Below are 26,214 nucleotides of genomic sequence, written 5' to 3'. Positions count from 1 at the left end.
TGCGGCTGTGACTGGGCAGGTGGGGGAAGGGGGATTGCCTGCCCTCTAGCAGGCAAAAGGGGGCCTCCGAGGGCAGCAGGAAACTGTGGCTAGGCTGCTGCCTGTGCTCATAGGAGCAGAGTGGCCAGGAGACACTTGGGGGGAAGTGGAAGGGGGCCGTGGCCCATGCAGCAGCCCCATCCCAGGTCAAGGGGTCCCACAAGCCCCCCCCCCCTTCCAGCCCATGCCAGGGCTAGACACACTCCACCACCACCTGCGTAAATCAGAGCCACCGCACTCTTGCCCAGTCAGGACAGGGACAGCTGGGATCCCTCTGGCAGGGCGGGGGGGGGGAGGAGGAGGAGAGGTGCCTGTGGGTCAGAAGTGAGGGGCACTGGCAGGGCTAGTGGGGCAAGGGCTGCATATCAGGAGTGAGGGGCAAGGGTGGGGGGGACTATGGGTTGGGCATGCAGGGCACTGGCAGCACCAGGGGGCTGTGGGGCACCAGCATGGAAGGGTGGGGTGGGGTGGGACGGGACACAGGTACCGCAGTTTGGGAGTGAGGGACACCAGCAGGGCTGGGGTCAGTGGCTTGGGAGTGAAAAGCAGCAGCATGGCTGGTGGGAAAGTGGCTTGGCAGGGAGGGGCAACAGAATGGTCAGGGGTGGGACACCAATATGTTACTGCCCGCCACCATTATATGCCCCCTGCCTTCCCCTTCTTCCCCACAACTGAATGACAGGTGTCCTCTGTTTTGGACCTAGAAATATGGTAAACCTAACATATATGATAGCCTGGGGTTAGGCATTCTCCTCAGGGGTCAGAGACTGTGATTAAGATTCCTGCCCTGAATCAGGCAGACAGGGGATTAAAATCCAGTTTTCCCATATACCAGATAAGTACTCTAAATACTAGGCTAGTGGATAAATGAGGAGCTGTTTCTTTTCTGCAGTTGTGTGCATCTAGCCTTCATTTTTTTCTAGACAAAACTTTAATGCTATTGCTGCTGCTACTGTTATGAAGACCCAGGAATATGATGGAAGCAGGATCTGTAAGGTAATATAACGCCTTTTATTGGACCAACTTTTATAGCTAGAAGAGATAGGAGTTAGCTCTTGGACTTCAAGTCCCCTTCAGCAGCTTTGCAAAATAAGCTATCATAGTCCAAAAGCATGTCTTCTTTAAATCAGTGGTTCTCAATCTTTTTAGACTCAAGTCACCCCTCATGGGACTCAAAGCACCCCTTGTAAAATATCAGCTCTTAGTTTTCACTTATTTTTTGACTATAGAAATATGAGTCATTCTGCTGCAAAGAAATCAGAAAGATTACAGCAGATCAGAATGTTTTTAATACTACAGATTCCTATTTGAAATCTCTGGGTTCATCTTGCGAATCATGTTTGCACACCTTAAACCTTGCACACATTGCATGGCACCTCACATCACCCTTGAACAGATCTCCAGGTACTGCATTTTGTCCTTGCTGAGAATCACTGCTCTAACTATTGTAGTTGGTACAATTAAAAAATATTATTTTCACCCTATTAAATTAGCTCGTTTTGTAACAACAATTTGTTGGGATTATACAGGAAGTGGTACTGTGAAAGATGCTCTTGAAAGTGGCTGATTCCCCAAAGTACTATGGCACAGTAATCTTTGGAAATTCCAGTGGAAGACTTTAGATCCGTTCCAATAAGGAAGAGACACTGTTACTGAGACCACCTGAATTCTCTACCACACACACTGCATTATCAGCCAAATTTTCATCTTCTCCACCTGGCAAAGGTAGAGAAAATGATATTGCTTGCAATAATTAAACACAAACCTTATGAAACTCAGTTTTAATAATCAGAACTTTTTTAGCATATTAAATATCTAAGCTAGAGAACTTTGATATTTTTAAAAAAAAGCAAAGAGAAAGAAGATGAAAGTAAACTGTATACACTATCTTCATACACGCATTTTATCATTTTGCTTCTGCATCCAGGTTCTGAGTCAGGAATAATGACTGACAAGCTAGTTCTGCCAAGAACTACCTACTTCACTCTGCTTTGCTCTGCAACTTGTGTGATGCAAGAACTCCCACCCATTTCTGAGAAAACTGAAGGCAGTCTGATAAGTCAGTCTGCTAGCTGGCTTTATAAAAGTTGTTCCAGCTTTGCATACTTCCTCATACAGCTAGATTCTCTGCAAAGATGAAGCAGTTCATTTACTTAGTCTCATTTGGGACAGTGCTGTTTGTTTTTACAGATGTTGCTGCAGCTGCTGATAACACTAGTGTGGATAAAAAGGAAGGAAAAGTTACTGAGGCTTGTCCCATAAAGCTTAAAACTAGTGGGGAATGTGACGGAGAAGACTGTCCGTATCAGATAAACCTGCCTCCACTGACAATCCAGTTACCTAAGCAGTTTAGACTGCTTGAGAAGACGCTCAAAGAAGTACAAAACCTTAAAGAAATAGTAAACCAGTTGAAGAAATCTTGTCAAGATTGCAAGCTGCAGGCAGATGACAACCAAGAAAGAGACCCTAGAGATGATATCCTGGAACCTGGTACAGAAGTTCAAAGAGACAATGGTAATAAACAAGATAACAGGGTAAATGAATTGCAAACCAAAGTTAATAAACTATCAACAAGTTTGAAGAATGCCAAGAATCAGATCCAACTGCTGCAAGGTCGCCTGGAAAAGATGAGTCTCATAAACATGAACAATGTGGAAAATTATGTTGATGGCAAAGTAGCAAATCTCACTTATGTTCTGAACACTTTGGATGACAAATGTTCTTCTAAATGTCCAGCCACAGAAGCAAGCTCAGGTATGTGAGCAATTCTTTCTTACCGTTTTTATAAACTTTCTGTATAGTGTAGAACCAGTTAATAGATCAGTTTTAACATACTTTAAAGCAAATTATTTATGATCATCTTAAAAAAAGAAAAAAAAAATCAAGATTGTTTGCTCTTTAAAATCAGGAAGTGCATGCTGTGTAAGATGGTGAGCACCTTCAACTTCCACTGAAATTACTGGGAGCTACCAGTACTCAGGACCTCCCAGAAGTGGGCTGTAACATGTTACTTAACATGTAATCCTGTGAAGGACACATTTATTTGGCATGTAATTATTAGATATGTAAAGTGTATGACTTCATTCACACATGGCTGGCTGACTCTAAACATTTTGAGTATTTTTTTTCTTTATACATTTTAATTTTCTAGTCTATTTAAAGGGTAAATGTCCCCATTAGGTGTGCATTGGACTGAGACATGTACAGTTAGTTTTAACTAATGAATCTTTTAAAACCTTTTGAGGGATGAGAGGAAATCGTGTCAGGCGTTCCTCTCTAAATGATTCCAACAGATTTTTGTCTCAGTTTGGTAATAAAGAAGTCAGAAGAAAACTCACAAAATATCACTGAATAATTTTTAAATGAGTTAAAAACTAGCAATAGTGGAATCTACTGAAATATGTAGATTTTAAAGATGGATAATAACATAATTATCTACCGTGGCTGAATGTGTATATATGAGGCTTGGGTAAAAAACAAATTAGCATTCATGTTTCTGAAATGGGTGGCATATGCAGCAGTATATTAATGATTTCTTGGCCAGAATGTAATAAATGATCATTTAAAAATAAAAAAATAAACATGAGAGCTTAGGGTTTTAGTTCTGTGAAGGACTTGTTAAAATTCTGTGATCCTAAATGAAAAAAGAGGGAGAACTGGTAATCTTGTATAAATTTCTAGCCAGTTCAGCTAAACTAGCATGATCAATATTTAGTCTTCTATAATGGCTGCATAAAGTCAAAAGCAAGAAGCATTCTCAAGAATTTGTCATTGTATTTCACTACCTCAGCACCATATGTTTGAATATAAGGCTTCTCTAGTGATTAGGATACTAAATGTTTTGAGCCACCACACTGTTGATCCTCCAAGCTAAAAAAAAAGAGAGAGATAAAACAAGCCTTTTGTCTATGAAAAGTGGAACATGCTGCCCTTCCCACTCCCATCAACAACACTAATCTATTTAAAGAGTAAGAGAGAACCCTGCAGACAGCATAAGTGCAGAACTCCTGAACTTAAAACTATGAGCAGGACAAACTAATAACTATATTATAGCAATGTATTTGTTAAATGCTAATAATCAGATATCATGTTTCAGATACATAGAGATGTCAGGAAGGAAGTTTTCTGATCCTTCACATACAGCGCTGCACAATTAACAAGGTTCATAATAGATTTTCCCTAAAGTATCAGGTGATGTTGGATGCACAAGTAAAGTAGTTCTTGATAGATCTTTGCCCTTGCACCTTTACTCCAAGACTTATAATTGCTGGTGCTCAGTCATGTTTAAACAAGATGTAAACTCAGTGAATTTAGCCATAAAGTAAAACAAATATAAATACATAAAATTTATAAGCACTAAGCAATCCAACAGCAAGGGAGGGGATGGGTGTATGTGTGCAGGTGTGTATATTGGTAATACATTACAATATACAATACAATAATACACAAACAATATTGTGAAAGTAGCAAGGATGACAGAGAAGAATTTCCTTACAGAGAGCTCTTTTCTGACTTCAGTGAAGTCAGTGACAAAACTATTATTTTCTTAAATGCTAGAGAAGGTTTTTAGCTGAGGTAGACATTCCTTTTTATATTCTCTAACTTAGACTACCTAGACTCTCATCAAAGCCCACTAAAATAAATAGGAGTTGTTCTTTTGACTTGACTAGGATTTGGAATAGGTCTCTAATTACAGGCCTAAACATGGATTTATAGATCTCACTTTACATTTGCAAGTTTGAAAATGTTACACACTGCTGCATAGTTTCTACCAGTCTTCTACCAGTCCAATCAACATAGAAATAGAATTAAGACAAAGTCATTATTAACTCTTTTATCATGTGAGATAAAGTTGACCACAACTCAGAACTGGAGAACAAGTCATAAATATCCTTGAACTACTTGCCCCTGAATCCCCATTTCAAATTACTGCTTCTCAGAATATATTCTCTCTCTCTTTCTCTCTCATAATATTACGTGCATCGTATAGAAGTATCTGTAGCAGGTCCAAAGTTAAGTTATATTGACATGTTTAAGTAAAAGAGGAATTAAATTGCCCTTTCACACTTTAATCACTGAATTTAGACTCCCAGATTGTCAAAATAACTTCATAGGGCTACCTAATTTTGTGCGTGTGTGTGTGTGTGTGTGTGTGTGTGTGTGTGTGTGTATTTACTAACTTTTGCAGAGAAAACAATCTTAAAATTATTCCTTTTTTAAATTTTGCCTTGTTTATCTTTACATTTCTTTCAATTCTTTTAATTAAGAATTGGGTGACATCTGAGCCAGTAATTGAAAAGTTCTGACACCCTCTCTCTTGCTGTACTCTGATAACAGCCCTATTTCTCAACAAGCAGTTATAATTGTTCAAAATTACAAACTGCAGAAATGGTCTGCAATAAATCAAATGAGATTCAGCGGGGACAAGTGCAAAGTCCTGCATGTCAGAAAGAATAACTGTATTCACAAATACGGACCAGGGCATAACTAGCTAGGCTGCAGTAGTGCAGAGACCTGGGGGTTACAGTAGACCATAAGCTGAATATGTACCTACAGTGTGCTCTTGTTGCAAAAAAAGCCAACTGGGTTATATTAAAAAGAGTGCCATTTGCAACTGAAGGGAATTGATTCTTCTGCTCTGTTCAGCACTGGTGAGGCCTCACTTGAAGTACTGTGTCCAGTTTGGGGCCCCACATTTCAAGAACAATGTGGACAATTTGGAAAGAGCTGAGTGTAGAGCAACAAAGATTAGTGGCCTGGGAGGCAAGATTTATGAGGCAGGCTGAAAGAACAAGTGTTATTTAATCTGGAGAAGAGAAGCCTGAGAGGGGATTTGGTAACAGTCTTCACATGCACGAAGAGTGATTACAGAGAGAGAGATAGAGATGGGATTTTCTCCATGATTGCAGGGGACAGGACTACAGCAATGGCCTCAAGCTTCAGAAGGGGAAATTTAGGTTGGATACAGGAGGACTATGAGGGTGGTCAAGCAATGGAACAAGTTACCTAAAGAAACTGTGGAATCTCCATCCTTGGAAGTTTTCAAGAACAGGTTGGACAGACACTTGTCTGGGATGCTTTAATATGGGGTGATCCTGCCTTAAGGAGGGGGCTGGACTAGATGACCTTGTGAAATTTCATTCCATCCCTACTTTTCTATGATCCTAATAACATTTGCATTAAATAATTAATCCAAGCATACTCACGCATTTAAATTTTACACTAGAAGATAATATGATCAAAAATCTGTTTTGGCTCTTACTATATCTTGTAGAGCAAGTAGTTTAATATTCTGTTATATCAGTAATTGTGGAAAATAATGTTCTAAGACTATAATTCATAGCATGTTTTCTGAAAACTTTGAAACAATTAAACAATGGGACGGATTTATAATCTTCAGGAAACACCTGTGAAGTACTATTTGTGTAAAATAAATTACTCATAGAAAGAAAAGTTATGTTAATAACAAAGTACTGAAACATTCCTTGTTATAAAGCCAGCACTTTCACATGAAGAACATGAACAGGAAAGCACTGCCACTCTTCTAGCTCCATCTTTCTAGGAATCGCAGTGTAATTCTAATTGATACGACAATATTACTTTTCCCATCTTTCCTGAAATATTGTAAACATTTGACCATCAACATACGAACATTTCAACAACATCGTTATGATTGAAACTTTTCCTGTGACATACAATCCTATGAAAGGTACTGAATTACAGACATGAATACGATAGAGCACACTGCATCTACTCCAAAAAAGGAGCAATTTTTCAATATGTAAGGAAGCACTAATTATAGTTATTATACAAGCATTAACAAGCCTTTTAAACGTTACTGTGGAAGCAGTGGGCCAAATTCACCACTGTAATATGCCAGCCTACAGAGAAGGATTGTGGCAATAGAAAATGTACTGGGGGAGCCAGGTTTTGGCTGAAAAAACCAAACAATTTCCTGGGGGTGAAAAGAAGAAAGGAGACCAGACCAGTCAAAAAATGAGCAAGACTGGTTAAAATGATAAATATCATCAGGTTGGCTGGGAAGCCAACTGATGCTGACATTCATTTCAGAACCTTTAGGTATTTATCTGCTATGAAAATGTTCTAGTGGAAATAAAAACTGCCCCTCCTATACGTTTTACATCTCCCTCAATCAGCTTTGCTGAACTGAACCTTTTTATTGGTAGAAATGGACAACATCAAACCAATATGCTGATACAACGTAGCATTCTATTTAGATTAACATTCCTCTTATTCTTATTTAGTAACAAGTACAGGACCAGAGCAAATGGTAGGTGAAAACCTCTAGATAGAGAAGTTTACACGGTGGATTCAAAATGTACTTTACATTATCGTATTCCAGAATACTATTAAAAAGTGTTTTTGTGTTTTTATTTTATTTTGTTTTAAACACTATCCATACTAATGCTGTTTGTTGTTTCCCCCAGCTATCCAAATAATGCAGAGAGACTGTGCTGATTATTACATGGCAGGTAGAAGGAAGAGTGGAATCTACAGAGTTATCCCTGATCCAAAAAACAGCAGTTTTGAAGTTTTCTGTGATATGGAATCAATGGGAGGTGGTTGGACAGTGCTGCAGAGGCGTCAAGATGGCAGCACTAGCTTCAACAGAACATGGAAAGACTACAAAAATGGCTTTGGGAATCTCAGCAGAGAGTTTTGGCTAGGGAACGATAAAATTCATCTCCTGACCAAAAGCCAGGACATGCAGCTGAGAGTTGAGCTTGAAGATTTCAATGGTATCAGAGAGTATGCTAAATATGAACAGTTCTATGTAGCCAACGAATATCTCAACTACCGTCTAAGTGTTACTAGCTACAGTGGCACAGCTGGAGATGCCCTGCACTACAACAAGCATTATAACCATGATCAAAAATTCTTTACTACGCCAGACAAAGACAATGATAAGTATCCATCTGGAAACTGTGGTGCATACTACAGCTCTGGCTGGTGGTTTGATGCATGTTTTTCAGCCAACCTAAATGGCAAGTACTATCACAAAAAGTACAAAGGCGTTCGCAACGGGATTTTTTGGGGTACTTGGCATGATGTTTCTGATAATATTCCAGATGGGTACAGACAAGCTTTTAAAAAGGTAAAAATGATGATCAGACCCAATAATTTTGTGCCATAAACCATTACCCATCCCTGTAACCAGTTTGTATTGGTTACAGGGAAACATAATTCTTACTCAGTATTGTACTCATGGTTCACGTATTCATTCATATTGCAGCATAAAATGATATTTTCAAGACAAAACAAAGTGTTCCCACATAATAGTTGTAGATATCTCACACACAGTTCTTAAAAAGTGAAGTTCACTGCTTCAGAATAGGTGTTGCTAAAATTTCTGAATTTGAAGACTGTGATTTAGATATTTTAATTGTGATCTTTATACTGCAGAGCAAAACAGCACTTTTAGTAGATTAGTTTTATTTTTCCTATTTTTTAGTCTAGAGAGCCTAGAGATTTTAAACACTCTTCTACAAACTCTGCCATTCATATTTTTACCCAAAATATCTCATCACCATGCTTGATTTCATACAGCTGATAAAAACTTTTAGGTTTAACTTGAGAGGTCTTGATATTGGCTGCATCTTCATAAACATTATTAATGTATCATGATAACACCACCTTCATCTACAAAAATAGTGTCCTCATTTTAAAGGGACTGAGGTACAGAGGCACCACATGATTTACTCAAGCGTGCAAAAGAAGATTTGAGAAGAGACAGGAATTGAAGACTGATACCCCTGAATCCCAATTTGCTACCTTAACCAAAAAAATATCCTATGTAGGATCTGCTACCTTAACCAAAAATATTGTTATAGGACAACAGAGTTTAATAAAACCACATGGAATTCATTTATGGAGTTCAGAGTGAATCAGATTATGTTCCCTTTCATCTCTCTGCTCTGAGCCCATCTTTGCTGGAAAAGCTAATGGCTACAAAGCTTGGCAGGGAACTGTGATGGAAGGGTTGGAGTATGGAGCACCAAAAAAGAGTCTAAGCCCTTCTGCTGCCACCTCCAGATCTATGAAGATGGAGTTTTCTTTCTTCAAAGCCCAACTCAAATGAGCTTCCAAGGTCGTATATAGGATGGAAAGGAAAGAAGTAAACATTACAAGGTGATTCTTTTAAAACTTTTTTTTAATTGTCACTTTGGCAAGTTGATAATTTCCTTTTAAAATCAAAAGGAAAATATCCATTTTTACACAGTGAATAAAAGGGAAGTAAACTAAGAGCCTTTTGGTTCTAGAATGTAAAAAATAAAAGGTAATCGAATGTTTAATATTTCCTGAATGATAAACTAAAGATTTGTATTTTTGCCAGGTCATACTGAATACTGTATATAGTTAACATAAATATGATTAGAAAAGACCTTGTTTAAATTAAAAAGTATTTGCTACAATATCTACACCAATGAATCCTCTGAGTGGAGATGCACTTTAAACATTCATAAGTTTTTAGCTGTTGTAGCGTATGCCAGTTCCAGAAACAAGTTAAACTAGCAAAAGTATTTTCTTGTCGGTAAAACTGCATCTACACAATGGCTCTTGCCAGCATAGCTATCATATTTACATAATTAGAAGACAAGGTTTATTCCCCCATTTAATGCTGGGGGAAAAAACTCCTGGCCTTACAAACAAGTATGAGGTGGGGTAGGGAAGAGTGGGGCAGACAGCTGCTGCAACTCTGGCTCCTTACTGCCTCTAGACCCCCCACCACTCCTCCCCTACAGCCTCAAGCCTCTGCTGCCCCCAGTTTCTCCCCCACCACTTCTCCCCCTTTCTCCCCCCACCAGACTCCATCTTACCTTTGTTCCATCCTGGCCCTCAGCCTCTGTCCTTGCTGAAGCCTGGAGTACAGAGAACAGAACACGTTCTCCAGTCTGGCCCTGTAGCAGCAGTGCTGGCTCCACATCTTTGTTATGGGGCCTGGCTGGAGCCATGCTCAGTGCCCCAGGCTGCAGCGGACATGGAGCCTGCTGGCCTGGAGCAAACGGAGCAGGGGTGGAGGGGCAAGAAGGGGGGTAGAGATATAGGGAGAGAGACAGGAAGAAGGTGGGGTGGGGACCCAAGGCTGCAGGTGGCAGAGGTGGCATGGAGGGAGAAGGGGGGGGGCAGGGGAAGGGTGATTGGGGGCCTGAGGCTGCAGGGGATAGGCTATCTGACTGCCTGCCTCTTTGCCTGCCCCACTGTCTCCACACTGCCTATCCCCTTCACCTGTTTTCCTGCTTCCTGTTCCCCACTACTCCCTCCACTGCCTGCCCCTTTACTGGCCCCCACTGCCTGACATACCATCTGCCCCCCTTCTGCCACCTGCAATAGTGCGGGAGGAAGAATTTAAAATGATTCTCCAATACTTAGATTCCATGCATGGAACATAATAAACATATCCATTTTCTCCATATAGAATCTAATTATTGGGGGGGTGGTCATCAACTTCAGGTTCATCTTGTGTTCGGGTAAATATGGTACATTAGTTAGGGGAGTTATTTTTCCACATTCCTAACAAGTGTACCTATGTCAGAAAAATTATTAAGTGTAGGTCAGGCTATTTTTTATGGTTTTTACTGTTTTTAAAATGTCAGATTGAACCATATGACCATATTATAAAATTAGTAATATATTTTTAAAGGAAGTATAAATACTTTGAAGGATATTTCTATGTGATGTGTCATTTGGTTTATTGTGTTTTCATTTTAACATACTAATGGAAGATTATAATACTGAGAGATGTGTACTCTTTGTTTGAAAGCATGTTTTGAAGTTACGCAGTATTTATTTCAGGATAGAAAAATAATTGTTTTAAGCAAAATATAACTTACGATATGTCAGCTTACAGAGTGATGTTTTGAATTGTACATGATTACATTTAATCATTTAGTTTGAAGTGGGCTGTTTCTATTCATTACCAAGTATTAACAGAAAGGATAATTTCTATAAGCTATTATTTGAAAACTTATTTCTCAACTAATTTCTTACAAGAGAACCTGCCCCTGCTTCTTCTACAGGAAACTTTTCAAATCACAGAAATGTTAATCAAATAAATAAATGTATGTACATTTATTTACAGGCTCCTTGACAGACTTCTTATAAGAGAGGGAAAAACAATCATGTTGAAATTCTCAAAGCTGAATGCTATCTAGAACTATTGCGCCACTCAGCCATTACACATGTGCCTATCTCCACTGGTTTTAGTGGAATTATTCTTGACTTTCCTTGGTGTGAATAAAGGTTAAGTCACGCTGTTATGCCCATGCTATTCTTAGGATAATTCTCTAAGCTTTCCTGATCTGAACCCTCAAAATTATTACCACATAAATGTCTTCTTTAAGTGTCTGTAACAATTTGATCATTACTGAACAATAAGCTAACATCAGGTAACAAAACTGTTGCTAATATGACGAATGGGCTATGGTATCTTACACTGTCAGCAATGAGTATATTTATCTACAGAAGTTCAACTTGTGATATTTCAAGTCATCATATAGCAGAATCAATGTGAGGTTACTTTTCTTCTGGAGTAGAACGGTCTGCAGTTAACAGAGACTGCATCTTAGTAAAAAGATAAGGCAGCTGTGAACTGATCTGTTTTATAAATGATGTACGACCTTTGGTTTTCTATACAAGTATCAATATATGGCCCTTGACTAAGCACAGTTTATAATCCCTGATTTAAAAAAAATTTAAAAATATTGTACACAAATCTAAGCGCTCTCCTTCTGTATATTGGCTTAATACTGTAAAGTATGTCTTTCAATTTATAGAAATGTATATGTAATAATAAACAAGTGTTATCTAACAAATGCTTTTGTCTCTTTAATCTAGATTTAGTTAAATGTTGAATTTTCAGTATGAAGGATTACTGATGGCAGATTTTTTAGCAAAGTTCCGATGGGACACTTCTACAGAATAAAAGACAGAAACAGTTCAAAGTGAACAGCCAAACATGCTTTTTTGGCTTTCTATGAGTTGTTTAAATAAAGAAAATTGCAGAGAAGAAAAGTCTTTGTATATGAAAGGACTATCACACTCTATGCCATTTATTTTATACTGGGCACATCTACACGTGTGCTTAATGCTCATGAATATACTTTGGAGTTTATTGCTCTGGAGTTTTTTGCTCCCAGACACATGTTCAAATGGTGCATCCAGGAGCAAAACACTCCAGAGCATATTGCCCCAGAGTTTACTCATGTGCAGCACATGGAGACTAGTCAGAGACACCTGGGCTGGCAGGGGTTTTGGGGGGTCAGCCCATGGCTCCAATGGGCTCTACATGCTGTGGAGCAGCTGGCTGGGGCACAAGGGTGCTTCAGCATAGGGGCTGCCTGCCAGCTAGCCCTGCACTGAAGCACCCTGTGCCCCAGCCAGCCAAGGCAGTATCTACACATGCTATGCATGAAAAACTCCGCAGTAGTACTTGTATTTAGTTTTGTGATCCCTAACAAGGGTGAATGCGTAGATGCCAAGATGTTTATTGTGCAGTTAAGTAGTCAACTGAGCAGTAAACGTCTTGTGTAGACATGCCCACTGGATAGCATTTATCTGATATTTTTTGTGCAAGTAGTAGTAGGGATCCTATTCATCTCAACAAAAAGACTTTGTTCAACCATTTTCTTTGATCAGATATAATGGACAGTTCAAAAAAGACCTACTTAAGATATGGATTTGAAAATACTATTTTTCGCATGTCCATGGAAAACAACCATGTTTGAATTTATCTGACATTTTCCAAGAACTTTCAAATAAGATGATTCTTAGTAAAGCCATACTTAGAACATTATGATTAATTGTTGCAACACATTTTTAAGCTTGTATCCTACCAAATTTATGTAACATTTAAGTGACTAAAAAAAGTTTTTAAAATATGAAAGAAAATATATTTTAAAAGTTTGAGACGAGATTAGACCAAGTATTGACTTGCCAAATAATAAGTTCTGAAATATAAATCCACAACTGTATTTTGCTTTCTCTCTTATGGGATTGAACATTCTTTTGAGATTGATCAAACTAAGAAAGATTTCAAGGAAGCACAGCTAAGTAGTACAGTATACATTTCTTGGAACAGGCAATGAATTTCGCTTGCTGCACTGATGTCTTTCATTCAAGTAGAAATACAAGGCTAAGTTTACCAATCATGTAACTGGTGACACATCCTTTTGGAATGAGTGGAATTGCATCTACTCCTGCCAGAAGTGATTTTGGCCACAGTCATCAATGTTAACACAAACAGAAAAACAGTGTTTTAAAAGAATGAGCCAGATCCAACTTGCTTTATTCAAGACTTCACATAAATAATGGGAATAGGATTTGGCCCCATATATTTTAAAAAGTTCTAGTTCATCCAGTTATGTTCTGATCACACTGCATTTGGAGAATGATTAATAACTAGAAAAATTCTTGCTGGTAAACTGTTTCCTAAATATTTTCAGATATGCCAATATAATTCATAGCTATAACCATCTATAAGAACTATCTAATTTAGTATTTGAATACTTAGAATTTTACATTAGCTAATCATAGAAAAGTAGGCCTGGAAGGGACCTCAGGAGGTCTTCTAGTTCAAATCCCTGCTCAAGACACAATCAGCCTTGACTACAGAAACGTTTGTCTAACCTGCTCTTAAAAATTCTGACAGATGGTCTGGGTAGCCTGTTCTATTGCTTAAACACCCCTGTAGTCAGAATATTCTTCCTAATATGCAACCTACATTTTCCTTGCTGTAATTTAAGGTCATTACTCCTTGTCCTACCTGCGGCAGCCACAGTTTATCCTCATCTTCTTTGTAACCACCCTTCAGACATTTGTGGCATCTATACATGTACTCCAGGGTGGAGGGGAGGGTGCTTTAATTAGAGCAGCTCTGAGAGCCGCTCTGATTTAAGTGCCCACAGTGTCATGTGTATTCAGTGTCCCACACTTCAAAATGGCCGTGGGGGCACTTTAACTAAAGCTCGTTTAATGAAGTTGTTGAAAGAGCTTTAGTTAAAGCGCCCCCATTGTCATTCTGAAATGCAGGGACACTGAATATGTAACACAGGGGCTGCTGGAGCGCACTAATTAGCATGTTCCAGCATACTCATAGCAGACTCAATTAATTGAGTCTCCTCTGATGCATGCTAATTAGCACACATCACATCAGAGCTTTGTCATGTTTATAGGTGTCATTGAAGACTGTCATCACATCTCCCCACACCTCTGTCTTCTCTTTTCCAGACAAAATAATCCCAGTTCACTTAGACTTTCCTTGTAAATAGTTTTCCAAACCTCTAGTCATTTTTGCTGCTGTCCACTGGACTCTCTTAAATCTGTCCACATCCTCTTTGAAGTATTGTGCCAAAAATTGGACATTGTACTCTAGATGAGGCCTCACCAGTGTTGAATTGCAGAGCAGGAGAATTGCTTTCCTCACAAATGATGATCCTTTCAGTACAGCTCAGTATGCTATTCAACTTTTTTGCAACAAGAGCAAACTGATGACTCAGATTCAGTTTACGATCCATTGTAACCCACAGGTCCTTTTCTGCAATATTGACATGTGTAGCCAGTCCTCCCCAGTCTATATCTGCATGTGCAATTTGTCCCAAGTGTGAGATTTAACATCCCTCCTTACTGAATTTCATTTGATTGGTTTCAGTTCATATCCTCCAAAATGTCTGCTATAGGCACAGACTTTTATTTTTGCCAGGGGGACCTAAGATAATGGATATGTGGAAAGTTTAACACATTTCAGGTGATGGCCCTCTTCCCAAGGAGAGCCAGTGCCCTCAGGGCCCCACATACTCGGCTCCTCTGGTTGTCTGCAACTCCACCAAGCCTGGTGTTATCTGCAAATGTGTTAAATGTGAACTCAGTCCCATCTTCCAAATCATTAATGAAGTTACTTAAAATAAGGCAGACAGCAAAAAATAGGTAATAAGATCATATATGTTTATTCATAACCAGCTTTTTGACCACTCAAAACACTAAACTGGACAGCTAGGAGCCACTTCACAAAGCGGAGATAACACAATTGGTATTAACTCAGGTAACTGTGCACAGAGCTGCTTTGCGCTGGGCAGCTGCCTGAGCTGCTTTCTGTTGTGAGGCAGCATGCACAGAATAATTACCTTTAGTAGTTTTCCTTTCAGTGGAACTAATTAGCCCACTCTCAATGCTAAGGCTGCATCTGCTTCTAAGTTCTTTCTAATCTACCTCCAGTCTAGGTGGTCACATGCTGTACATGTGCCTCAGGAACCTATTTCAGGCCACCCCACAAAAATGTCTGGATCCTCCCCTATGCTGCACCACCAGGCTACTACCCCTCTTGGCTGCTCTAAGAGTTGTGCTTTGAAAGTTGCCTCCAAACTTATATCCAGTTTTATGTCTGTGTAGAGCGGATGGAACAGACCACTCATTAAGGTTGCCTCTATTATCTTTCTGAAAACCCTGTTTTGAAAGGATCACACTACATACAGCAGCTGCTTCTAGCACCCCTTGTCTGTCACATACAAACCCAGAATCCCAACCACAGAGTGATGAAATTACTTCTGTAGTTTTTCTGTAGAGGAAGCATGCCGATTCCAGTCTCCTTTTCTACAGGTCCAGAGGCCTTCCTATACCCATATAAATCTCTCTACACCAGAGGCCGGCAACCCCTGGCATGTGTGCCAGAGTGTGGCACATAACAACATTTTGTTTGGCATGCCAGCATTGGGGGCAGAAGGCAGGGGTGCTATGAGGGGTCCAATCTTTGTTGAGACAGTGCAGCCAAGGCGTGGGTGCACCCACTGCTGGCAATGAGCTGGGCTGGACCAGAGTGCAGCCGCTTATATCCTCCCCGCCACCTGCTGGGAGCAGCATGAGCTCCATGATGGCTGGCAGGGGCCTATCCAGAGACCAGGTTGGGTGTGGCAGGCAATCAGGAGGCTGCAAGCAGCTGTACTCAGGTCTGCGGAGCCTGGACAGTGGGGAAGGGGTTGGAGCTGCATTGTCACAACAAAGATTGGGCCCCTTGTGGCTCCCCAGCCATCTGCCCTTGGCAAGCCAAAATCTTACAAGCAGACATTTTGAGGTTTTTGCTGACCCCTGTTCTACACTATTAGGGTTTTTAATGCGTAAGCCACTGATCTGTCAGAATGACCAGCTTTCTACTGCAAGCAAGGCTAAATAAAAGCCTTCACTACTTAAAATTCTGGGCACCTGGTCAAAGGTTTTACAATAAATATCCGCTTGTAGCTTATAACCACATTTATTGCCATTGGTCTGATTGTCTGAGAGATTATTTTAATAAGACAGAAATATTCATTTTTATTAGCAGTTGGATTCCTGTGGGTGGAGGTGAAAGCAACATCTGTCTTTCCTATTATTGCCAACACATTTATATGGCTTTTTTTCTGTTGTTCCAAAAGTCTTCCAAGCATATATGTAGTGTGCACCAAAATAAACTGAAGTTTGAAAATGTTGTCATCCTGCAACTGAGTCAAAAAAATTCTACTTCAGGAGAACAAGAACAGATTTTACACTGTATTAAAATAAACACTGTCCCTTCCATAGTTACCATGCAAAAAGATATTAATAAGCACATTCTTCAGAATACAAAATGTGGTCCAGTAATGTGTCAACAACTAGAAAAAAATAAAAAAATGTTTTATTCCATTTTTTCTTCCTTGGTAGTAATAAACACATTTTGACTTATGCCTTTACTCAAGGGATTTGAAAGATGTAACTAACTCCTGGATTACTTGCCTTATTGTCCCAGCACTGAGTGGTTAAAAAAAGATAAAAATTCAAAAGAGAAAAATACATTCATCTTTATTCTGTGAATAATTATTTGCTTTTAATAGAACAGCTCTTCCAGCAGAAGGGCTTTTGAGGGTTAAACACCCCAGAACTTTATAATAAAAATGGGACTCATTTGAACATTCTCAGTGCCCAAATACTGCTCTTAATTAATAAGACCATGCCCCATCTCATATTTTGGCCCTGAGGTGCCCCTGAAAGGGATACATCTCCCCTTAAAACAGCATGGGTTTCACATTATTTTTCCCCTGGAGAAGAGAAAAGGGATAGTGGCAGCTAGACCCTTTTTGCAGATTACCATTTCCTTTGGGCTACTTTAGAATAGAAATTCGTCTAGGAGAAGAACCTTTTGCCATAGGCCCATTGATATTGGAGATGGAACAATTGAGATTCAAAATCTTGAGGAAAAGTATTGCTGAGAGAGAAGTGGGATAGGATGGAAAGACGAGTGATAAACAAGGTGGAAAGGGATGCAGGCAGGAGGAACTTCCAAGGTGGGAGTTTTACAAAGCTGGAGGGGGGTGGTTCTAGTCATGGGTGACTGGTGCTTCTTGGTGCCCCCCCCACCAACACCAGTCACTGACCAGGGTGGGGAGTCCCTGTAGCCAATCCCACTCACCAGTCCCATGGCCACTCCTAGAAGCGGCACAGCCACTTTTGCTGGTGGCCCCGCTTCCTGGCCAGTGCTTGCAGGGGCAGCATTGCTAAATAGGGAGTGTGGCCCGACAGGGGGTACACCAGTGCTCTCAGGGGGTGCATGTGCACCCCCGTGCACTCCCTATGCATCACCACTGGTTCTAGTTTTTATCTTGAAAGGTGAGGGGCCTTCAGCCTGTGGTATCCTGGTGAGAGAATTCTGCCTGGGAATTTCCTTCTTCTGTAGATTCAGAGTTAGCAACTAACTAGACAAAAGACACTCAACCCAAGTCTGTGGGCCAGGTCTGGGCCATGGAGTCACCTGGCCCGTAGGCTCCCCACAGGTTTAAAAAATTGGTACTGGGGGAGCAGTGGTAGCATTAATTGAAGCTCCCCAGCTGCCAAGTTGCTGGACCCACAAGGAGGCCTGTGGGTCAGTTGTGTAGCCCCATATGCCAGATCAGGCACGTGGGGCCAGAGTGGCACAGGACCTGATCTAGGTAGTACATGGTCCCTAATTCAGGTGGTGTGCAGAGCCAACCCTGTGCAGGATCTGGCCCACAGACTAGCCCTGCACCACTCACCCAGCCCCTGAGGCTGAAAGGTTGAGAACCAGTGAAACAGACCATATGCACAGCAGTCAGAACTCCTCCTTCAAAGACAGGAAGTCAGCCAGGAAATAGCTGCAGCAGTTCAGCTGCACGGAAGATCAGATGGCATGTAGATTTCCACAATTTCTGTGTTTGGGAGGAAGATTTATGTAGCCAGTACCACAAAAGGGTACCACAACTCTTAAAGGCTGGGCAAAACCTCACTGAAATTGGCAGGTGTGGCATTTGGGGGGAATGTCAGAAGGAATTAATTTTGGGGGGAAACAGAATGGTAGAAAAAAATTGCAGCCTTCACATAAAACAAAGATGTATGTAAGTTACATGTGAGTCAAAGGGTTTTGCTAGATATCATTATTATAAGAGAATGTGTGTGGATGAACAAAGAAAACAGTAAATCTAACAGAAATAAATCCATAGAGGAAGCTGAAAGCTTGGACACAGCAAGGAGAATATGATCCTCAGAAAAGCCTACAGAGAGATCTTTGGCTGGCATTGCGGCTGAAAGGGACTTGGAACGGAGCAAACAAACTTCCAGTATTTGATTCTTCCTTTTTAAAATAAATAAGTCTTTATAAATGATTTGTAAACAAGAAGGATTATGTCAAAGACCATGGACTGGTGTTACTTTTGTAGCACTACAAACACCTGTGTATTTTTACAAAAGTCAAGTGCAATGTGATGCTGTGGCTAGTAAAGCAACCAAAACGCTGGCTTGCATCCATAGATGCTTCTCAAGCAAATCCCAGGACATCATTCTCCCCTTGTACTCGGCCTTGGTGAGGCCGCAGCTGGAGTACTGCGTCCAGTTTTGGGCTCCACAATTCAAAAAGGACGTAGAGAAGCTTGAGAGAGTCCAGAGAAGAACCACATGCATGATCAGAGGTCAGGAAAACAGACCTTACGACAACAGGCTGAGAGCCATGGGTCTCTCTAGCCTGGAAAAGCGCAGGCTCAGGGGTGATCTGATGGCCACCTATAAGTTTATCTGGGGCGACCACCAGTACCTGGGGGAACGTTTGTTCACCAGAGCACCCCAAGGGATGACGACGTCGATGGTTATAAACTATTGCAAAACCATTTCAGGCTGGACATAAGGAAGAATTTCTTTACTGTCCGAGCCCCCAAGGTCTGGAACGGTCTGCCAGCGGAGGTGGTTCAAGCACGTACATTGAACACCTTCAAGAGTAAATTGGATGCTTATCTTGCTGGGATCCTATGACCCCAGCTGACATCCTGCCCCTCAGGCAGGGGGCGGGACTCGATGATCTTCCAAGGTCCCTTCCAGCCCTAATGTCTATGAAATCTATGAAATCTATATGTGCATGGCCCCTCTTTGGCAATCCCTTGCAGTTGAAGGTGTTTGTCTTCCATGACAGTCTTATTTGTGTGTCTGAAGAGGGCTGTTGAGGCCTATCCAGGATCAACAGACTACTGCAATTTGGATATGTGTTTCCACGTGCGGTGGGTGGCACTGGATTCTTGATTTGGTTTGTGATATGCTGTGTCTGGCCCTCCCACTTTTCCATCTTCTGTTGTTGTCATGAGGTTTCAAAGTACTGAGATCCCTGCAGCAAACTCTTCCTCCATTTGGGGCAGTTCTGGGTGAAAATTTCCCATGAGTCGACATTGATGTTGTATTTTTTTAAGTTGGCCTTGAGGACATCCCTGAAGCGTCTTCTCTGTCCTCCTCTTAAGCATTCACTTTGCCTGAGCAGAGATAATAAAACTTGCTTTGGGATTCTGGAGTCAGACATCTGGATGACATGGCCACTCCAATGAAGTTGATGTCAAGTGATCATACTTCAATACTCATGGTGTTTGCTTGCAGGAATGTTGGTGTGTCTGACTTCCCACAGGATTCAGAGGATCTTCTGCGGGCAACATTGATCTGCAGTTCTCCAACAACTTTAGATGTTTCTTTTACATTTTCCACATCTCAGCTCCATACAGCAAGGTGGGGATCATGACTGCTTGATAAGATCCAAAACCAAGCTCATGATTCGTCACAATCTTCAAACACCTGTTTCTTCAGCATCTAAAAGCTGCACTTGCACATTTGAGGTGATGTCGGATTTCTTCATCGATGTCAGCCTTCTGTGAAATATGGCTTCTGAGGTATGGGAAATACTCAACATTCTCCAGAGTCTCACCACGGATATGGATTACTGCAGCTGGGGACTGTTCATTAGGAGCTTGTTGGTGGAGGACATTAGTGTTCTGAAGGGATTGGTCCCATTTTCTTGTATGCCTCGGTAAAGGCATCAATAACTGCCTGAAAGTCTGCTTCTGAGTAAACATACACTACAGCATCATCAGCATACTGGAGTTAAGTGATTGAGATCAGGGTGGTCTCAGTTTCGGCTCAGAGTCAGCTGAGGTTAAACACTTTACTGTCCATTTGGTAGTTTAGCTCCACTCCAGCTAGAAGCTTGTTGATGGTCAGATGTAGCATTGAAGCAAGGAATATTGAGAAGAGTATTGAAGCAATGATGCAGCCTTGCTTATTAACTCCCATTTTAACCTCAAAGGGATCTATGACAAATCCATTACTAAGAATCACTATTTGCATACCATCATGGAGCACCACATATAATGTCTGTAGAGCACACCATAGTGCTACAGGTCTCTCTTGGTGCCTCAGCATCCAATTGTGCTCCACTTCTCCCCCTCCAAAGGGAAGGAAGACAGAGCAAGATGGCTAGTCACTGAATACTCCAGTCTCCCAATTCCCGTGGAGGGGAGTGGGGAAGTCGGCAGCAGGTCAGCCCAACACTCAACCCCTGACAGACAGCCCACTCCCTTACTGTGCATGACTTCACAGCAATTTTGTAGTGCTCCAGTCTGGGGTTTCAGCAGGGGAGTATATCTTTTTGCACCTGTGGCACTACATTTTTGTAGCATTTCAAAAGGTAGTGGCACTTGTAGAGCTAAGCATATAACATATCCATGACCAAAGGTACCTGGCTCCATCCTAAGTTTCTTCTCCTAAGCAAAACAACCATATTTTGGCCCCATATTTGCCTAATACTCAGATCAGAAAGAATTTGTGTAACTTTGTCTCTAAAATTAATTAACCTTTTTAAAATTCCAATGCATCTAGCTCAGGTTTCTCAGATTTTAAAACATCCAACTGATTAACTCAAGTGTAGTTTTACTGTTACACTTACTTTATCCTGTTTCTCTTTCAAGATCTAAATTAATGCACTCATTAGCTCCTTTCTCCATTAGCCATTAAATCTGTACCATTAATCATATGCAACAAAATATTTATAGAAAAATATGACTAATTGTATTTTTCATAAACAAAAGGCCTATTTACAGCTTTTTAACAGCTGGAAAACTAACTTCTTGCAAAACTACTTGTCAAAATGCCAATATGTCTAAGGGACACAGAAATGTACAGTAAGTTAAAGAAAATAAATGAAGGAAAGTAGGTGTGTGTCGCAGGGCACTGAAGTGCCTGCTCCTAAAGGACAGGTGTGGGTTGCCAGGGCAACCTCAGTCGGTCAGCTGACCAGAAGGGGGCAGGGCCTGGCCTATATAAACAGCCTAGGCTGAGGCCAAGCAGGCAGGTCTTCTTGGCAGTTGCAAAAGATGGAGCTCTTTGGGAGCAGGCCGAGTTGAGGAGCCTGAGGGCCTGAGCACCTTATGAGTGAGGATACCAAGCAGAGGAGCCCCTGGTAGGGATTTGGGGAAGATAAAGAGCATGAGGGTTTAGGGTTTATGTTTGGCCAGGAGGCCTGAGTTTGAGTTGGGACCGAATGGCTGATGGTTTTGTTTGTTGTTACACTAGCGTGGGGTCCCTGGCACCGGAGTGGGTGCCACGTTTTGGGGGTTGCATAGACCCCGGCCCCAGTGGGGCAGTGTCATGTGAGGCGAGGAGCCCAGTGTGGGTGAGTGACCCGAGAAGGCAGGTCTGGGGGCCAGGCACGGGTAGGGCCACCTGAGTCCCAATCATGGGAGTTGCGAGCAAGGCCCCAGCGTGGGCGTGGGCACGAGTAGGGCCCCAGTGTGGGCATGGGTGAGAGTATCGCGGTGAGCCCCAGGGAGGGCACACAGGAGTAGCAGACTGAGTAGAAGCCCCAGGGAGGGCGATCGTGTCGGGATAAGCCCCAGTGCGGGCGGGAATCACACAAGAAAGCCCCCAGAGAGGGGGTGATCAGGAATAAGAAGCCCCAGGGAGGGCATATAGGAGTAAGAAGCCCCAGGGAGGGCGAGAGTAACATGGTGAGCCCAAGAGAGGGCGAGCGTACGGGTGGAAGCCCAGAGAGGGTGAGTGTACGGGTAGAGGCCTCGGAGGGGCTGCTAAGAGAAGACAATAGATGCAACAATGTCCAGGACATCTGAGAGGCTTGGGGTGTGGTATTAGGGGTGGTAGGAGCCACGCGAGCCCTGTGGTGGGAGTGCACAGAATCAGCGGTAGATGGGGTACCATGTCCAAGGGGGTAAAAGGCAGCCTTCCTTAATACTTTTGTCAAAAAAGACGTGGCGGGCGAGAAAGAGGGTGGAAGGGCACCCACTTGGCACGGTAGGAGGTGCCAGGAGAGATCACAGCCACTCCTGGGTCCTGCCCCATGACAGTGTGCTTAGTAACTGCACAACAAATTTAAAAGCTAAACTATTTTAAACATTAATATTAGTTAATGACTTACAAGTTTCAATCCAAAGTAGCATAAACTGATAACAAACACCTGAAAATAGAAAAGCCATTGTAACTATTTATGTTTTTTTCCTAACACATTCCTTAAAAACCAGAGTCTAAGATCAGTTCGGGATTCTCAGATGACCTTCTATTTCATTTTAGATTCAAATTAAAGTAAAATTAGAGCCAAATGTTACTGAGATGAGAGGAGCAACAAGGAAAGATGATGGAGATTTATATCTGTCCTAAGATAAAGCAGTTTCAACTACTATTAGCTACCAAGATGTATATGGGTTTGGCTACAACAATTATATGTAGAACATTGGGAAGCAGATTAAGATATAGATGCCTATATCTGTATTGGGCCAGAAGATGTCTTTAGATGTGACCGTGCTTTTAGATGAAGGTCTTGCTACTGTGATCTATGCCTTTTATCACTTAAAGAATACACTCTTGCAACATGCTCAACACAAGGCTGTTCCTTAGATTGGGAAACTAGAAATGGAGCAAAACAGAGCTAGTAGCTCCATTTCTTAAGCAAGCTGTTTAATAGGGAGAGCACATGACACAATGCTTGTTTTGATCTGTGGAACTTTAAATGGTCTGACACCATGTTACCCAAAAGACTATTCCTTTCCCCTTGACAATCAGCTTAAATGCTGATTCTTGGTAGCCCTTGATATCAGAGAGGAGACAGCTGCATGTCACGGTGCCTGACTGCCCTAGGACACCACGATTTCCTCCCATGTGTAATGTAAAATTGCCCCTATGTACAGGCTTTAAGGAACACTGCAGAATCTATTTTTCCCCTGGTAGGTGGATTGTAACAGCAATGGAAACAGGTGCCCTGCTAAAATGGCTGGAGGGGCTGCACCAGCAACAACAGCAGCTGTTTCCAGAGCTCCAATGCCAGCAGCAGCAGCAGCAAGTGCGGGAGTTCCTGAGCCAAGACAGCCCCCCACCCAAGTTGGTGAGTCACCTGGTTCCCAGAGGATAGAGGGGAGGTGTGTGTGTGTGTGGGGGGAGGGGGTTGTTTTTTTCCAAACATTTGCCTCAGGCAAATTACCTGTGCTGGCCATTCTGTTTTTAATATTGGTCAGATAATAGTTCAGACTATGTGTAATTTCCCCCCCTTTTTTTATTATAGCATAGAAAAAGTTTAAATTCAGTTGGGGGGGAGGTCAATAGCTGACTGAAAAAAATGTTTAATCATTGAGAAATTATAAATATAGAAGAAGATCAGGATGTTATACAGAGAGAACTAGATAACATTGTTGACTGGAGATAAATGGGATGAAATTCGATAGTGCAAAACAGGCATGTAATCAAGGACTACAAACAACAATTTCTGGCTGAAAGCCCACTGTTTAGGAATCTGGAGAAAGACCTGACTGGACTAGTTGATCACAAAATGACTATGAACTTGCCAATCTGATGTAAACATGTTTAAGGCAAATGCCATCTTACGCTGTATCTAACAAAGACAGGGAAGTATATAGTTGCACTGTATAAGGCCCTGAAAAGAGAATTCATTGGGAATGCTGTGTACAATTAATTAATCCATGTGCAAAAATGATTTCTAGGATTTAAAAAAAGTAAGGCTGGAAGGGACCTCCAGAGGTCATCTAGTCCAACCCCCTTCCTGAGGCAGGATCATCCAGATCCAAACCATCCTATACAAATCTATTGTCTAACTTATTAGCAAAACCACCAGTCAATCCCAACACAACCACAAGACATAACACCCTAACCTGCCACAGGTAAAGCAGAGGCAACATGGTGACAAACATCCTGGTGCTGCAAAGGGTGTTAAAATATGCTCAAGAGATTCAAGGATGAGCCCCATGCTCCCCACTAAGGAGGAAGGCAAAAACCCCCAGTCAATGCCAAACTGACCCTGGGGTAAAAGTCCTTCCTAACCCCAAAGATGGTGACCAGTCTGACCCTGAGTGGAAGGTCAACACCCTCTAGCCAGGAACCTCTGGGTTTAAGCCCCAGGAGGAGCACTGGCACATCCCAGTCAAAATCCCCAGCCTTGGCTGCAGCCAACACCCAATGGGTGTGTCCAAATGAACACAGCCATGCATGCAGTATGTGGTGCCATAAACATGTCTGCAGCACCACATACCACAGAGTCAGGTGTTTACCATGCTGCAAGGGTGTGCTGCTGGTGCATGCACTGCTCGATCTTTTTCTTCTGTGGGCTTTTTTGAGCCCTAGATATCCAGGGGTCAAAAACACCAGCAGAAAAAAAGGCTGAAGCAGCACATACACAGGCATCATGCACCACTAAAAAGCAGAGCTGGGCCACCCAGAGCTGCACTGTGGCGGTCAGCCAGGCTCTACCCAGCAGGATCACCACTGCTGCAGCCCTGGGAGGCCCCCAGGATGCCAGGTAAAGCTGCTGGAGCCAGCACAGTGCTGGCCCCATCCTCCCCTACCACCCCCAGGGTAACTTGCCATGTGCCAAAGCGCAGGTGGCATGGGCGTTTCTCAGGGACAAGTAGCCGTGGGGCAAGATGCGCCATTGCCTCTTGTCCCTGGGGAATCAAACATTGGTGCTCGTCTGGTCATGGCCAACGTGTCTGAGGAAGGTAAGAAAAAAAATCCTGATGCATGTAGCAGCAGGAGGAGAAAAACTTTTCTTTCTGGCCCCATGTGACTGCCAGCGAAGCCCAGAAGCATGGGAAATACCCATAGTAGAACACAGGCTTAACTACTTCTAGATCATCCCTGACCTATACTTATCCAACTCTTCTTGAACACCTTTAGCGATGGAGGTCCACAGCTTTCTTAGGTAATTTATTCCATGGCCTCACTCTTCTTACAATGAAGTTTTCCCTAATATCCAATCTAAACCTATTTTGTTGCAGCTGCAAGGCATTGAAACTAGAAATGAATTGACACTAAACTAGGTGCAGAAAAGGGCTACTATGATAAGAAGGTGAACAGTAAATTTATATTACTGGAGGTGACTAAAAGAACTTGGATTATTTAGTAGAGCAATATGAAGGCAGGTAAGTGATATGATTGCTATTAATGCACATAGGGTGTAAACAGGGATGGAGAAACAACTATTTAAACTAAAGGCACAATAAAAAATAGGAATAAACTGCTCATGTATAAATTTAATGTGGAAAAGGTTCTCTATATTACAGAAATCAGGTTCTAGAACAGCCTTCCTATGAGAAGTGGGGGCAAAAGAAAAAAAAAGATACTGCATGTAATCCCTTAATGAAAGGGATTACATGATATACTGATGATAACTGGGGACTGGACTCAATAACCCTGCAGACTACAATTCTTTATTCCTATATTCTATATATCTTGCAGATTAGACAATGCCTATGTACTCATGTAAATCAAGTTATATTAAATGATTTTTCTAGGGTCAAATTCTATTAATCTGATCTAAAAACACACCAAATTCAAAATAGCATTAAAAAAGTTGATTGCATATGATAGATTACAAGG

At 41.7% G+C, this 26,214-nt stretch overlaps 2 protein-coding genes across 2 annotated transcripts in view; one reads left to right on the top strand and one right to left on the bottom strand.

The window, feature by feature from the left end:
- CCDC146 (coiled-coil domain containing 146) overlaps positions 1-26,214 on the bottom strand; it is a 140,665-nt gene that overhangs the window by 84,331 nt on the left and 30,120 nt on the right. The window lies entirely within an intron of this gene.
- On the top strand, positions 2,032-11,869 carry FGL2 (fibrinogen like 2). Its single transcript, XM_019543609.1, has 2 exons — positions 2,032-2,793; positions 7,488-11,869. The coding sequence occupies exons 1-2, from the start codon at positions 2,175-2,177 to the stop codon at positions 8,192-8,194; spliced, it is 1,326 nt and encodes a 441-aa protein (XP_019399154.1). The 5' UTR covers positions 2,032-2,174; the 3' UTR covers positions 8,195-11,869.

Source organism: Crocodylus porosus, unplaced genomic scaffold (genome assembly GCF_001723895.1).
Source record: "Crocodylus porosus isolate Cpor-Errol unplaced genomic scaffold, CroPor_comp1, whole genome shotgun sequence".
Taxonomy (NCBI): domain Eukaryota; kingdom Metazoa; phylum Chordata; order Crocodylia; family Crocodylidae; genus Crocodylus; species Crocodylus porosus.
This window is presented reverse-complemented; position numbering and strand designations above follow the sequence as displayed.